This window comes from Manihot esculenta, chromosome 9 (assembly GCF_001659605.2).
Source record: "Manihot esculenta cultivar AM560-2 chromosome 9, M.esculenta_v8, whole genome shotgun sequence".
NCBI lineage: Eukaryota > Viridiplantae > Streptophyta > Magnoliopsida > Malpighiales > Euphorbiaceae > Manihot > Manihot esculenta.
In genome coordinates this window covers 32,450,542-32,465,633 of record NC_035169.2, presented here as the reverse complement: position 1 = coordinate 32,465,633, position 15,092 = coordinate 32,450,542, and the positions used below count along the sequence as shown (strand labels likewise).

Genomic DNA, 15,092 nt, shown 5'->3' with positions numbered 1-15,092 from the left:
TCTATTGAAGTTTTTTTAAAATTTTAAAAATTTAAAACTTAATTTTTCTATTAATTTTAATAGTTAAATATTTTATTATTTAATTTTTAAATTATTTAATTTTATAAAAATATTTATAAATTAATCTCTTTTGTATGGAAATATTTTAAATTTTTTTATAATATTTAATAAATAAAATTAACAATATATTAGTTAATAAATTTTTAAAAAGTCAGAAAATTAGTGGATCAATTTTTTTTTAAAATTTTGATTGGTCTAGTCATGTATTGAAAACGGTGGGGCTGTTCCATTGCACACATTCAAGTGATAGAGGACCAAAATCATCACCTAGAAACTAAATGACAATCCCAATCCTAGACAAGACTTCTCATCATTGGATTTTTATTACATGTATAGACATTGTGGATAACAAGAGCGATCTCTTCACTTGAAAGTCGACTGATTGCTCTGCAACTCGTCTTCCCCATCAATCAACTTCTCCTTCTCTGCACCCTCGTCCCCAACAGATTTCGCTTCTCCGACGCTCTGGGACCCTGTTAACCTTGCCAATATAACAAACGACATTCCACCCAGCACGTTGTTCAAGCATCTAAGAACAATTACTGAGCTCTTGAAAGCCAGAGGAGAAAGCCCTTTCTGCAGCAAAAACTCTACACCGTTCAGAGTTTGGTATCTCAAGTTACTGCTAATGCCCATGTGAAGAGCCCATGTCACTGCATTTAGAACTGTTGGAGGTGGCTTGTTTGGCGTCTCAAAAGTTGGATCCATCTTCTTCCTCATCGCAATCAACCCATTTGAGATTGCAGTTCCTACTAGTCCAGCGCCGAAACCAACAGCTGCAAAGATGGTTCCTTTGTAAACAAAAGTGCCCAGTCGATTCATGAGGGTAAAGGCACCAGGCTCAAACATGTGGCTTGTTGGGCAACTTGCGAAGATGGCAGGGAGACTGGTACTTGCAGCAGACGCGGTAGGTGCCAAGAGGTACATGAGGGTGAAATTCATTATGGAACCAACTACCAGAGTCGAGAATACGAAGTCGAGTTCATTGAGTCCAAAGTTAGGACGCGAAGCCATGTCACCAAGAACACAAGCGGAGACACCAACCAATTCCTCCATTAGAACTTTGAAAGGGAACTGTGGATCAGCAGCAACTCTAGATCGCCATCCGCTCAGGAAAAGACCAAGTATCCCAAATCCCGAGGATGACGAATTCTCGAAATTGGAATCACTACTCCATCCTCCACTTTCGCCGCCGCCACCGCTGCCACCACCACCAAACCCGCGACCTATTCCGCTGCTGCCATTGCCTCCACCGTAAGAAAACTCAGGCTTAGAAAGTTTCGGGTGAGGAAGAAGGCGAAGCGAATGGATTTGAGGATCAGAAAATGGGAAAGAAACAGCAGGGCAATTGGGATTCAAAACGCGGGGATTCTGGGAAGAAGAACTTGAATATTGTCTAGCAGAAACATAGCAACGGAGCTGGGCCGCAGCTGCCATCCTTCCAATCAGAACTGCTAAACGAAACAACAAAAAAAAATTAATCACAAACAACAATGCACAGATCAAAGTAAAAAAATCACAACATGGTAGAACAATCAAATAAAAGAAGATCACAAAGACAAACCTAAGTAGCCAAATGAGGAGAAATAGAGCACACTGATAGGGAAGAGAGGGTGGATAGTGATGAGTGGAAATGGAGGAAGTAGGCGAGAGATCAAAGTGGTCCTTGATCGGTCAATGTAATGAGCTAAACAATCAAAATCTGAAAGAGATCTTAGTCAGCGAAGAAATAGAGAAAAGGGAATGACGGGGTAGCTGCCAAATTGGCAATAGAATAGCCGGAGAATGAACCGGTACCGCCGAGAGCTGCGAAAACGATGGTACCTGTCCTGAGCGAAGCAAAAACATATGTATAGCAGTGGGGTTGGTGAACTGAACTCGATTGCCAGAACCCTAAGCAACGATGCGACTATAGTTGGTGTAGTATAAAATTAGAGATGCTACCACGAGCCGACCTTAGCTCAGTTGGTAGAGCGGAGGACTGTAGTGGTTGCTGTAATCCTTAGGTCGCTGGTTCGAATCCGGCAGGTCGGATGTTGATTATAATTTTTTGTGATTTTACAGAAGGCTACACGTTATTCTTTTTATTTTTCATTTCAAACAAATTTGATCCATTCATTTACAATTGCCATTAATCAATGTATGAAATAAAAAGAGAAATTTTCACTTTCAGTTTCTCTCGTTTTTAAAGAGAGGTTATAAGCGGTCAATCCCTTATTTAACAAATAATTCTAAATCAAACTCAAAAGACAATTTTTATTTTTTTTTTAAGTCAAGAAAATAAATATTATTATCTTGAACTATAATGCTCAAACAGACACTCAAGCATATCAACCCAAAGTTTAAAACGATCAAAACGAATAGACTGTCTTGCTAACAGATGAGCAGCCTTATTCGCACTATGTCTAATCCAGCATAACGAAATATTTGGACAAAGAAGCAGAATATCTTTACAATCCGAAACAATGATGCCAAATTCAGAAAAGTCCTCCGAATTTGAGCGAAAGGCGAATAATAAAACCTGACTATCAATGAAAATACTTTCAGCCTGCAGGAAAGTATCACGAGCATACATTAAACATTGACGCAAGGCCAATGACTCAGCAATAGCAGGAGAACCACGACCCTTAGTATAACCAGAAATTGCAATTGAAAAAACTCTTTCAGCATCTTCGAACACAGCACCAAATCCAAATAAATCCGAAGTTGAGAAAGTGGCACAATTCACATAAGCTAGCCAATCCGATGCATTAGAAGCCGAACCTGCATTAATAGAGAGAAGACTCGGACCTGGTGCACGTTGCTTATCAAGACCACAATGAAGATAATTTGTATAAAAAGTATTGGCATCACTATGGATAGCCTGAGGTGTCAACACCTTATTATTCCACACTAACTCATTCCTTGCATACCAAACTTTCCATGCATGAACTGCCAATCTTGAAGCACGTTCCCTACCAAAACTCACATGGATATGAAGGAATAAGTCTTGAAATGACAACCAAGAATTGGATAAGGCAACACCCACTAGTCTCCAGACCTCTCTTACCATGGGACAAGAAAAGAAAAGGTGGTCAATAGACTCATTCGCATCACAAAACAAGCACCCCAATGGAACGTCGACACCTCTCCTAGCCAAATTGTCTCGAGTAGGCAAAACACCATGAAACAATCTCCATATAAAGTCCCAAACCTTTGGAGGGACATCAAGAGCCCACACCTTCTTCCACAAGTCCGATGTACCCACCCTTAGATGCCGACCAAGCATAGAAAGCACACAATAATATGCTGTTTTGACCGTATAAAAGCCCCTCTTCTCGAAATGCCAAATAAGCTTATCCGGTCTAGGATTAAGTGGCAAAGGAATAGCTAGAATAAATCGCACATCATCCATGGAAAAAATATTCAACACCTTCTCCAAATCCCACCGCAACTCTCCAGGCACAAACAGATCACTAACATGCATGGCATCATCAATGAACATAGGATCATTCGGCACAAAATTTGAATCACTTGGCAACCAAGGATTATTCTTAACAAAAATGCTTCTACCATCTCCCACTCTCCAATGAGTACCCCACACTAACAGTTGTTGAGATGAGTGAACACTCTTCCAAACATAGCTATAGTTAGAACCTAACGAAGCTGACATAAAATCCCCCGATGGGAAATATTTTGCTCTGAGCACATTATATAGAAGAGAGTTTGTGTCGGATAAAATCCTCCACCCTTGCTTACCCAACAACGCAGCATTGAAGCACCGCAGATCACAGAAACCCATACCACCATCCCCTTTCTGAACACACATACGGTCCCACGCCAGCCAATTAATACCTCTCCGATCATCCATACCACCACTCCACCAGAATTTGTTCAACATCACCTGCAATTGATTACACGTAGCCAATGGGAGTAAAAACACATTCATACAGTATGCAGGGAGAGCCTGAAGAACTGCTTTAATAAGGACCTCACGTCCAGCCCGTGAGAGAAATCTGTTATTCCAGCTATTACTACGTTTCCATATCCGATCTTTCAGAAAACTGAAGATTTGCTTTTTACTCCTTCCAACCAGCGAAGGCAGTCCCAAATAAGTACTAGTACCCAGAGACTGATGAACACTGAGAATCGTAGAAACTGCAATGCAAATATCATCACGAATGCAAGGACTGAACATGATAGCAGACTTGTCAAAATTAATAGACTGTCCAGACGCCTTTTCATAAACTGCTAAAAGAGATTTCACCTGTGAGGCTTCCATGACTGTGCCCTTAAAAAAGAGCAGAGAATCATCAGCAAAAAACAAGTGAGAAATTATGGGACAACCCTGTTTTGCTGGACAACCCTGAATAAGCCCCAGACTCTCTCTGTTCTGAATAAGCAAAGACAAGCCCTCAGCAACAATAAAAAAATGATAAGGTGAAATCAGGTCACCTTGATGCAACCCCCTCGTTGGAATAACTGGCCCAATCTCAGAACCATTAAGAGCAATTTTGTAAATAATATCTGAAAAACACATGCGCATCCAACCAATCCAGGTAGTAGAGAACCCCAAAGCAGACAACATTACACTTAAATAGGCCCAATCAACCCTATCATATGCCTTAGCAATATCAATTTTCAAAGCGCAAAAACCATCAGATCCCCTAGTTTGTTGCTTTAAACCATGTATAGTTTTAAAAGCAACAATAAAATTATCAGTTATCAGATGACCGGGGACAAATGCCGACTGATTAGGGGAAATGATTTTATCTAATACTCTCTTAAAACGGTTAGCCAAAGCTTTAGATAAAATTTTATACACCACATTGTACAGAGCGATAGGCCTAAAATCCTTCACCAACCTCGGATTATCACATTTAGGGATCAACACAAGCAAAGTATTTGAAATATTAGCTGGAAGTGCACCTCTAGCCAACCATTCGCGACAAGCTTTACCAATATCCGGACCAAGAATCTTCCAATGCCTCTGAAAAAATGCTGGGTTAAGGCCGTCTAATCCCGGCGCTTTATCTGGATTCATTTGGAAAAGAGTGTGCCTGAATTCTTCATCAACAAAAGTTGCAGTTAACATAGTATTATCATGAGAATCAACTTTCGGCTGAACCAAGCTAATCACCTCACCAAAATCGGCAACTGCACCAGAGAATAAAGTATCCGCAATTACGTGCTGATCAGAAGAAATAGAGCCATCCGAGGTTGTAATTTCCACAATACGATTTTGCCTTCTTCGCGCCTTAATATTATTGTGGAAATATTTAGTGTTTTTGTCTCCATTGCGAAACCAAAAGAGCTTTGCTTGTTGGCAAATTCTAATCTCCTCTTCCGCTAGAATTTGATTCCACTGCTTCTTAAGCCGACGCACCTCCCTTGTATCAACCGAATCAAGATCTTCTTCAAGCCGTTTTCTGATCATATCTTTCTGAGCCCGTTTCAATTTATTTCTGTTCCGACCCCACTGCACAATACGATTGGCAGTAAAATCCTTTCTAGCAAAAAGTCCAACCGAACCCTCTCTGCCCATGCTTTTGAATCAACCTCACCCAGCTCAGGATCCTCGAGCCATGAATTATCAAAACGAAAACGCCTACTCCTTATATGACAAGTAGGAGTAGTAGTTTCAACTAACAAAGGGTTGTGATCAGACACGGGAGCAACCAAAATTGAAGATAAAGCATCTGGAAAAATACCACTCCAAGCTGTATTAGAACATGCACGATCCAACCTTTCTTTAGAACAAAATGGAGTCCCCTCTCTATAAGTATAAGAAAGAAACGAGCCATTATGTTGTATATCAGACAAACCAGAATCTAACAACACCCCCCGAAAATCAGAAATAAGATGAGAAGCTCGAAGAGGACCCCCACTCTTCTCTTCAGGCGCTGCAATATCATTGTAATCCCCACAACATAACCAAGGTAAATCATTACGTGAAGATAGCTCACGCAACAGGTTCCAAAAAGTACGGCGGCGAGTTGGTTCAAGACAACCATAGAACCCTGTAAAACGCCATTGAGCAGAGCCAGTACCAATAGTGCAGTCAATAAAATTTGAAGAAAAGTAAGAAACTTGTAACTGAACATCAGTATTCCACATCAAAGATAAACTCCCCACCAATACCAATACTATCAACAGAAAAACAATTCGAATAATGCAAAAGGTTCTTTATTTGATTCATTCTTACACCATGAACTTTAGTTTCCATAAGAAATAAAATAGAAGGTTTATAATAAAAACAAGATCCTCCATAGCATTAACTGCACGAGGATTACCAACACCTCGGCAGTTCTAACAAAGAATCCTCATGGCTGTCGGTCGACCCGCCTCGCAGGTTCGACCGTTGGAGTAGAATTAACCGGCAATGAATCCATGGCATCAAAAACGTTGCTGGCTATAGGAGAACGCTGTCGTTTTTTCCCCTCAATAGAATGCTGCATTGGGTCATCTTCACCTAAACCATTTGGGCCCAAATGATTCTGATCAGTTTCCATCTGGCCTACTGCCTTTTCCCTCCCATCAGTAGTAGAAGACGTGCCCAAAAAGGAATTCAGAAAAGATTGGGATGGTAACAACGGACGTCCTAGAGAAGGGTCCTGATTATTCGGAGATAACGTCGCCTGAACAAACGGTGTTTCCACCCGCAGCCATGAACTGGTCGAGCGGAGATTGCGACGGCAGACTGCGCGAAGTTCTGGCCCCCATAGAGGTTGCAACTCTTTCTTCTTATGCAATAATAAACCACAGAAAGAATCAGTATGGCCGAGACGGCCACAGAAAAAACAGAAAACCATGAACCTCTCATAAGCAAAGCGAGCATAAAAGGCCTCTCCTGTAGGTGTAACCAGCTTCTTCCTGCGTTTAAGAGGATTCCTAACATCCACCCGAACCCTAATCCTCATATAAGAATCCTTTTCATTAGAAGAGTAGTATGTAGTATCATAATCTAAAAAAGAGCCAACAAAATTTCCCAGATTAATAGCAATCGTTGCCATATAGAAACCTATCTTTAGATCATGAACCTGCACCCACTCATCCACAAAAATCAATGGAACTTGCAAAGGGTCTTCCCCCTCCATTAGTGCATGGAGAATGAGTAGATGATTGTTGTACAGCCAAGGTGTACCTTGCAAAACACGTTCCAAATCCACCACCGCAAAAAAATGAAAAAGATACCTTTTGGCTTCTAACTCAGTGATTTCGACCCCTCTCAAAGGATGCCATATGTCAGCAAAAACCTCACGCATCGACTTGAAGTTGATACGATTAAAAGTCAAAAACATACCCACCAAACAGTTCTCATATCGAAAAGAAGGGGCATCAGCAACCGGGACCACAGCCAACCCCTCATCCTCCTCGTCCGAAAGCGACAATTGTTGAAGATTGGCCTCCATAGAAACAGAAACCCTAGGTTTTGACAAAAACGAAAAAACCCTAAGCACAAGGCTTACGAAAAAACCATTATTATTTGAAAAGACAATTTTTTTTTTTAAAACACAAAACCCCAAGCCCTTGCCTGTTGTACTTCAAAGCATGAGTTAATAAATTTTTTTTTAATAAATATTTTGTGTAAAGGGAAGGAAATTATTTTTTTTTATTTAGAAATTTTTCATTTAAAAAAAATTATAATCTTACATTTCAAACGAGAGTTCAAGATTTTTTCAAACACTTCTACGATTCAAACCTGTCCTTTTAAGAAGAAAACCAAAATTAAATTAAAATAAGTTAAATATTTTTATTTAAAAAAAATCCCTTTTCCATTAAGGCCAAAAGCATAAGAGAATCAGTCGAATGAGAATATCCAACAGCTGCATTAACAGAGAAACAAAACCTAACAATGGCTTTCCAATCATTTGATAAGCAGAGCAACAAGAGACAGATTTTGCGTGGAGCACGTGCTTTTTTTTTTTAAATAAATAGTTAATCAAAACGCACGTGGTTTTTGTTCAAAGTCTTAAGAGGCATTATTCTCATCAACTGAAATGACATTACAACAAACACTCAACATTTTAATTCTTAAATACTTGTTTTCTTTTTTTAAATCACACTCTGAGAAGTGATGACAACTACAAAACTCAGGACTCAATTGTCTTCAATACCTAGCTAGCCCCTTCTTCCAACATTCATATATTTCACACTCCTCAAAAGTTTCTACCACAAGAATAAATCCAATGAATATATTGAAGTTTACATTTAAAAAAATAATAATAAATAAATAATAATAAAAAAAAGAACTGACTTCAGCAAGCCTAAACTCAAGAACCAGCTATATAATTCCTTCTCTTTTTGTTTTTTTTTTGTTTGTCTTTTTTCTTTTTTTTTTGGTTTTCTTTTTTTATGCTTTCCATTTGTCTTTTTTTTCTTATCTTGGGAGGGAGAAATAAAAATAAAAAAAAAACAAAAATAAAGGAAATCCCCCCACCAGAAAGCTCTCACCAGCAATAACAGTTAGCCTATTCTTTGTAGCTGTGCTGAATTGATCATTTTGATTGACATTGTATTGGAAGCTATACTCGGCCATCAAATTCTGCAGCAGGATGAATGCCAATACATAGATGAGTATGAATAATCTCTCAGCGTCCTGTTTTTGCACGTTTCATTCCACTCGTATTGAAAGGAGAGATACTACCGCTTGGACCTGGACTCTCTTCTCTGAAATTTGAATTAAGCATTGCCAGTTCCCGCAATTGCTGCCTCTTGATGAAATCTTGAGATTCATCCTGCATATGTGGAAGAGACATTATACCCAAAAGAACTTTGAAAGGCTTAGTTCCCGCTGAATTCTACCACCGTGCATAATATCAGATATAGCAAGGAGAATGAAATGCATGGGCCAGTACAGAGGCTGGGAAAATGTATCATCATTTTACTCAAAACTGAAATAAGTGAATTAGAGAACTGCTTCGCATTTCACCCAACTGATGTTTAGGCTGGAGTGCTTGCAAATAACTTCCAGAAAGAATGAATCTAAAAACTAGTTGTAATTAACTTATAGTGTGTAGTAAATGCTGGCAGTTCTTATGCATCAACAACAAAATTACTTCAAACCTCAAACATTAACTGAAGGCCTACCTCAATGATAAACACACAACTGGTGGAAGTTATGGCCTTCAAAGTTGTTTCCAGAGTCATCCCAATAACAAATGGAAAGCAAATTTTCTACAAGTTTAATGATATTGTCCCTAGAAATTTCATGATGTTTTGCTCTCCAAACAGTCTTAACAAGTAGAAATAAAAAGAATCATTTAAAACTTTATCCTTTAGGATGCAAAAGATGTGAAGGCTAAAAATAACTTCAAATTCTAGATTTATAATATCCCAACCATAAGAACATGAGCAAGGTAAATACCACTGGTTTAAGCAGTTCTTCTATAATTTCTTGAGCCTGTCTCAGCCTCATATCAACAATATTGGCAGGCAAATCTGCTTCAATTAGGATGTGAAGTGGATCATTCAGATGCTCATATCCTGGTCTTCCCCTGAACTTCTCTTCCTTCAGGATGAAATTGGATAAGAATATTAGGAAAAAAGAAAGAGCCGACCTTAAAGGTCAATTGTCAAAAAGGAAGATGGAGGGGAGCAATCCATTCATAATTTTGATGTATTACATCAATCAGTTTCAGTTGTAGCAAATTTTAACAAATGAAGGAATGTGAACGGGTATCCGCTACCTTGTCTGGATCCTTTATTGATCCTTTCCCTCTAATATATACACGGCAGCCTGTTGTAGCTTCCACCCGTTTCAGCGAATTGCCTCTAGGGCCCAAAAGTCTCCCAACAAAATTGAACTAAAACCATGAAGAAACAGCCAGAAAAAGATGTCATTGCTTTTTTTAGAATATTCTATTTGTCACCAACAAACTAAAGTGATAACACCAGAACATGAAACAAGAAATAGAAATTACATTTGGATAAGTATCTACTGGAATTTCCAAGCGCAAAATTCTCTTCACAGTGTATGAACTAGGGCTTGCAGGTGCACCTTGCCAGTCCATTGTCATTCCAGGCGGCCCACTTAATCTCTGCAAGAAGGATTTTAATTTTATTAGAATATCATCGAAATGGAAGGCAACAAAGCAGATAGGCCTACAGTTATCATATCACTAGTTAACCTATAGCACTACTGACCAAACTTCTTATCATTTGAGCGAGAGTGAAAATAAAAAGGGGGTAGAGGGGATAGCTGAAAATTATTAACAGAGCAGCAATATTATTAGAACTTAGTCGCAGAAGCAAAATTATTAGTGCCTCTGTAGTTCTAGTAATTGTAAAGTAAAATTCTCTTCATGAATTATGCAAGAAGTGCAAATCTTCTTCATTTCAAAACTGTCACAAAATGAGAAGGGTGGGGTGTAAATGGAAGAATCCTCAATCAAATGACATGGGAGAATGCCATGAATGTGGTAATCAATAACTTTCAGATAAAAGCATACTTAGGAATAAAAACGTAACGAAGTAAGGAAAAGAAAAGGTATAAAATACTCAAAAGTTCGACAAAGCAACTATAAGAACTACTGAAGTTCCTAGAATGTTGAGTTAACATATAGAAACCAGAAAAAATACAATAAAATAAAATGCAACTCCAACATAAGTATGCAATTACGAAACAGAACTCCGAGTTCAAGCCCAAAAAATTTCCAAAATGAGTAAACATTTATGTAGAACAGACTTCTCATGCATCACGGCTAATGTTTCCATTCTGAAATCTCAACTTCTCCCGCAAGCATACTGCTTTGACATTAGGGATGGCAACGGGTAGGGTACCCGCGAAATTCAGGGTATCCAAATCCGAACCCGATTATATTTACAAAATCCGAACCCGTCCCAAATCCGTTTAATATTTTATTTTTACTATCCGAATCCGTTCCGAACCCGTTTAACAATACCCGCACAATACCCGAACCCGATTTTTTTAATTCAATTCGATGAGAAAAACTGCCAAATAAACTACACCTAACAGTTGCACAACCCAGCAGACCTAGCAGTGTGTTCAATAACAAGAAACAGCAACTCAGCAACTCAACAATCCAGCAAATAATGATTTATAATCATATAATCAGATTAATTCCATAAATTCTAAAAATCAACAGTATTACATTAATCAAATAGCAAATAATTAGATTTTTTAACAGTATCCAAATAATTAGATAAATAGTTTCTAAATTCTAAAAATCTTTAATAGCAACTAAAAATTTTTCAAGAACATACACACAAAAGATCTTGATTATCAAAAAATTTAATTGTAAACCTGAAGAGAGTTCCAGGAGATGTCGCCGACGCCGATTGAGGAGGGGAAGGGTTGTCTCTAGCATCAGTGAAGTGGAGGAGAGAAGCGTCAATTGAAAAGAGTAGATGTCACCGACTGGAGAGAGAGAAGGAGATATCGCCGATGCCGACCGGGGAGAGGGAAGAGTTGTCTCCAACTGGGAAGTCGGAGATGTCGCCGCTGGAGAGAGAGAAGGAGATATCGCTGACTGGGGAGATCGCTGACTGGGGAGAGAAAGGAGACGTCGCCGGTGCCGACTGGGCTGTCGGCAGTCGTCAGTGAAGTGGGGGAGAGGCGTGACTGAGAACTATGGGAAGGGAAGTGAGGGAGAGAGGCGCCGACGAAGAGAGGAAAGCAGAGTAAAATGAAAAAAAGAATTAGGGATTAGGGTTACTTCACTTAGTTTTGTTAATATAGCTAATCGGGTTCGGGTAACGGGTATCCGAGCACCTATTCCCGAACCCTACCCGAATTCGAGACGGGTAGCATTTTTCAAATCCGAATCCGCCCAAATCCGTTTTGTAAAAACCCAAATCCGTCCTAATAGGGTTTGGGCGGATCGGATACCCGCGAAAACCCGCCCGACTGACATTCCTATTTGACATCAATAATTAATATCATGGAGATGATCGGATGCCGCTTAAAAGCTGCTAGTATAAACCCAATCTCAGAGAAGTTTTCATGAAGCAATAAAGATTCTTGTTGAAATTTAAACTGCAAAGAAATGCTTTGAAAACCTCTAGTTGTGACCTCATCAATCCAAATGCTAACAAAAATATTCGCAAAAAATTCTTGACAAATGAAAGTTGAAAATGAAAACCAAAACCTTTATTTATTTGTGCCCTCTATTCACATGTCAAATTGCAAGCAAGCATATTCCTAAATCCAGGGTTAACAGGGGCAAGTAGTAAGAAACAAAAAGAACTTAAATACTCCAAATTTAAATGCTCAACCAAACAAGCAGAAGAAACAATAACCTCCTGAGGAAGACCATTCCAGCTGCCTAAACCTGTTCCAGCAACATTGGACATAAGGTTTGAAGAAGCCATGGGACTGGGGCTTCTATGCCGCAGTCTGTCAAAATCACCAAATCCTTGGTTGGACATCATTCCCGAAACCCGGAAAATTTCTACAAATAGAAAGTAAATAAATAATAATTAAGAAATAAGAGAAACAGACGACAGAACAAGATAAATAAACAGCTTTACAATGATGAATGCAGCCTCAATGAAAGGGACAGAACAGCAGCCTGCTACATAGCCGGAAAATAAAGGGTAATTGCAGGAAAAACAACAAAAAATCATTTATCAATAACCCCTATTTATCAAGTTACAAAACATTCACCCCTGCATATCAAGTTACAAAAATCCATGCCAAAACTGGATGGAGGTACTTACCTTGTACTTTCTGTAGCATATGAAGATGCAACATCTCCAGTACAATAATGGTCCAGGAAGATTGGTTAGTGGAAAATAGAGAAGTTGAATATTTTAGAACTCTAGTGAGCTAGGGTGCCTATCAAAAGAAACTTCCTCATTCATTTTAAGCAGTAAGTCCTGTTGCCAACTTCTAAAATATTCAACTTCTCTATGACTCTTTTGTTTTCTGATTTTGTCTAATAAAGAAGCTACTTCAGATCTAACTTCCCTGTTGCCAACTTTTGTGGAGTTAAAGTTAACCCCAAAATAGCATGCCATGTCAACATTTGAAATGTACAAACGCCCACTTCTTAACTCTTAATATATTCATCATACATTGTGTTCCTAATGCTAAGCAACCTCCTATAATTAGTTTTTGTAACAAAGCAACTCTTTCCTGCAGTAGAGTTTAGTTCTCAAAAATACTGCTTTACATGGCCAGATGACTAGTTTGAGACTAAGACTTTGTTGAGTTGGGTTGAAAAGTGAAACATTCTACTATTTATAAAATCTTCGGCAGTATAGAAGTTCATGCCATGGTGTTTCTTCTCCAGTAATGCACCCAAAAAAAAATCCAGGCTATTACAGTTTATGTTAAAGGTTTCATAACCCACTAGTTAACCGGATGTAAAGCTATAATTGGCCTATTCCACAACGATTAGATCTATGCTTTACAGAATTCCGTTGTATAGAACCCATATGAGTTTTCAGATATAATCTTAAACACAATGTTAAGATCCTAGTTGCAGCCCCCAGCAACCTAAACTCAAACTAGAGAAAATATCCAATGAACTCAAAGTAAGTGTTTCCCCCGGATCAAGCCAATACTACAAACGAAATCCCCAAGTCAGCCAGCAATTCAGAGTGAATTAGCAGAAACCAGTGAGTGACACTCATGCCACTGGAAAAAAATCAAATACATCAAATCGCACGAAATGAAGAATCACATTCACAAACAGTGAAATAAGGCAGCAAAAGCAGATACACCCATGAAATCTGGAAAAACCTAGATCCAAAAAATGGAAGACTATGAAGTGGACCTTGATTTAACAGTCGACTGCATATCGGGAGAACCTGCATGAAGGGTCCAAGCTTCTGATGCTCAGCTAACAACTCTGACAAGTATTGACTACAAACAGAAACAAACCAAACAGATCAAAAAACAGAATTACTAGAATTAAACTAAAATAGCATCAAAAAAAAAACTTTTTTCTCTCCTTTTCTCGTATGAGATAAAATATATCATGGGTTTATGATTGAAGGTGGCGTACCTGTCAACATCTGGAGTGCTTCTAATCTGAGGAGAAGCAGCTCTTGCAGGTGAGAAGTTGGGATTATACAAACCTGACATGGCTCTCTTTTTTTGAAGATATTTTTTTTCTTTTGTTTCCCTTTCTTTCTTCAACAAACAAAAGAATGAGATGGAAAAAGAAGAGAAAAGAAAAGAAAGGGTTTTAGTTGTGGTTGTTGCAGAAGAAAAAGGAGAAACACAGCGCCATCAGTAAAGGAGGGTTTGTAATAAGAGAATTAAATAAATAAACATTACAGGAAAATTAATTAAAAAAAAAAAAGAAAAAGGCATTACTCTCCTCGATAGACTGAATTTGCAGAAGGTAAGCCAAATCTTTAATTATTTATTTTTTACTTTAATTTTCACTTTAGAGTTTACAACAAATAAAAAAACTAAAGAAAAAAAAAACAGTGAAGAATAAAGAGTAGAGAAGTAGCAAAGATTTTTTTTTTTTATCGAAGAGAAGTAGCAAAGATGGAAGCTATCGCTTGATAATTTTATTAAAATATTATTATGTAATTTTATTAAATAGTTACGATCATACTAAATTAAATTAAAATTAAAAATATTTAAAAGTAAAATTATGATCATACTGAAAAAAAAAAAAAAGTTAAATTCTAAATACCAAAACTAAAATTAAAACAACGCGCCCCTGCTGACTGTATTGCTCGGCTTCTTGAGGTGGAAAATTAAGTGGGGAAAAAGGGTAATGCACAGTGTATCATACCTGCAGGGTCCTTGATGCGGCGTAGAACACGTGTTAGCCATGCAGTGAATCTATGGCTGTATCCAAGGGTGGGAAGATGGGCACGGTCCCACACTAGCTAGAGGCCAATCGTATATAAAATTAACAATGATGTCGCCAACGCAGGCTGAGCTGGACTCCGCCCATACGCTTTCTACTAAACTACGTCGTTTTTAGATAGTCAGAACTTAAACAACTTGTTGAGGTTGACGTATAATTTCAATTTTTTAGGAAGAAAATAATGTACTACCAAAGATTAAAATTATTTTAAGAGACATTATTGCCACATAATAAAATAAAGTAAATATTTTGAAT

The 15,092-nt window shown here is 38.2% G+C and overlaps 3 protein-coding genes and 1 non-coding gene across 5 annotated transcripts; 1 reads left to right on the top strand and 3 right to left on the bottom strand.

Moving 5' to 3' along the window:
- Positions 1-264: 264 nt before the first annotated feature.
- On the bottom strand, positions 265-1,884 carry LOC110621917 (protein RETICULATA-RELATED 3, chloroplastic). Of its 2 annotated transcripts, none has more exons than XM_021766211.2 (2): positions 1,625-1,884; positions 265-1,514 (listed from the first exon to the last, which is right to left on the bottom strand). In XM_021766211.2, exon 2 carries the CDS (start codon positions 1,495-1,497, stop codon positions 424-426), a length of 1,074 nt encoding a protein of 357 aa, XP_021621903.1. In that variant the 5' UTR covers positions 1,498-1,514; positions 1,625-1,884; the 3' UTR covers positions 265-423. The 2 variants fall into 2 exon arrangements, with proteins under 2 accessions (XP_021621903.1, XP_021621904.1); XM_021766212.2 differs by having other exon boundaries at positions 265-1,511.
- A 126-nt stretch (positions 1,885-2,010) lies between these two features.
- On the top strand, positions 2,011-2,094 carry TRNAY-GUA. The gene is given in 2 exon segments: positions 2,011-2,047; positions 2,059-2,094. It is a non-coding gene; the product is annotated as a tRNA-Tyr (tRNA).
- Positions 2,095-2,350: 256 nt separating this feature from the next.
- On the bottom strand, positions 2,351-8,578 carry LOC110623308. The gene is made up of 5 exons (XM_021768225.1): positions 8,494-8,578; positions 8,157-8,208; positions 6,417-7,491; positions 5,599-6,135; positions 2,351-5,518 (listed from the first exon to the last, which is right to left on the bottom strand). The coding sequence occupies exons 1-5, from the start codon at positions 8,576-8,578 to the stop codon at positions 2,351-2,353; spliced, it is 4,917 nt and encodes a 1,638-aa protein (XP_021623917.1).
- On the bottom strand, positions 8,436-14,266 carry LOC110623771 (KH domain-containing protein At2g38610). Its single transcript, XM_021768791.2, has 7 exons — positions 14,013-14,266; positions 13,782-13,870; positions 12,301-12,452; positions 9,963-10,079; positions 9,729-9,845; positions 9,407-9,550; positions 8,436-8,777 (listed from the first exon to the last, which is right to left on the bottom strand). Exons 1-7 carry the CDS (start codon positions 14,090-14,092, stop codon positions 8,631-8,633), a joined length of 846 nt encoding a protein of 281 aa, XP_021624483.1. The 5' UTR covers positions 14,093-14,266; the 3' UTR covers positions 8,436-8,630.
- Positions 14,267-15,092: the final 826 nt, after the last annotated feature.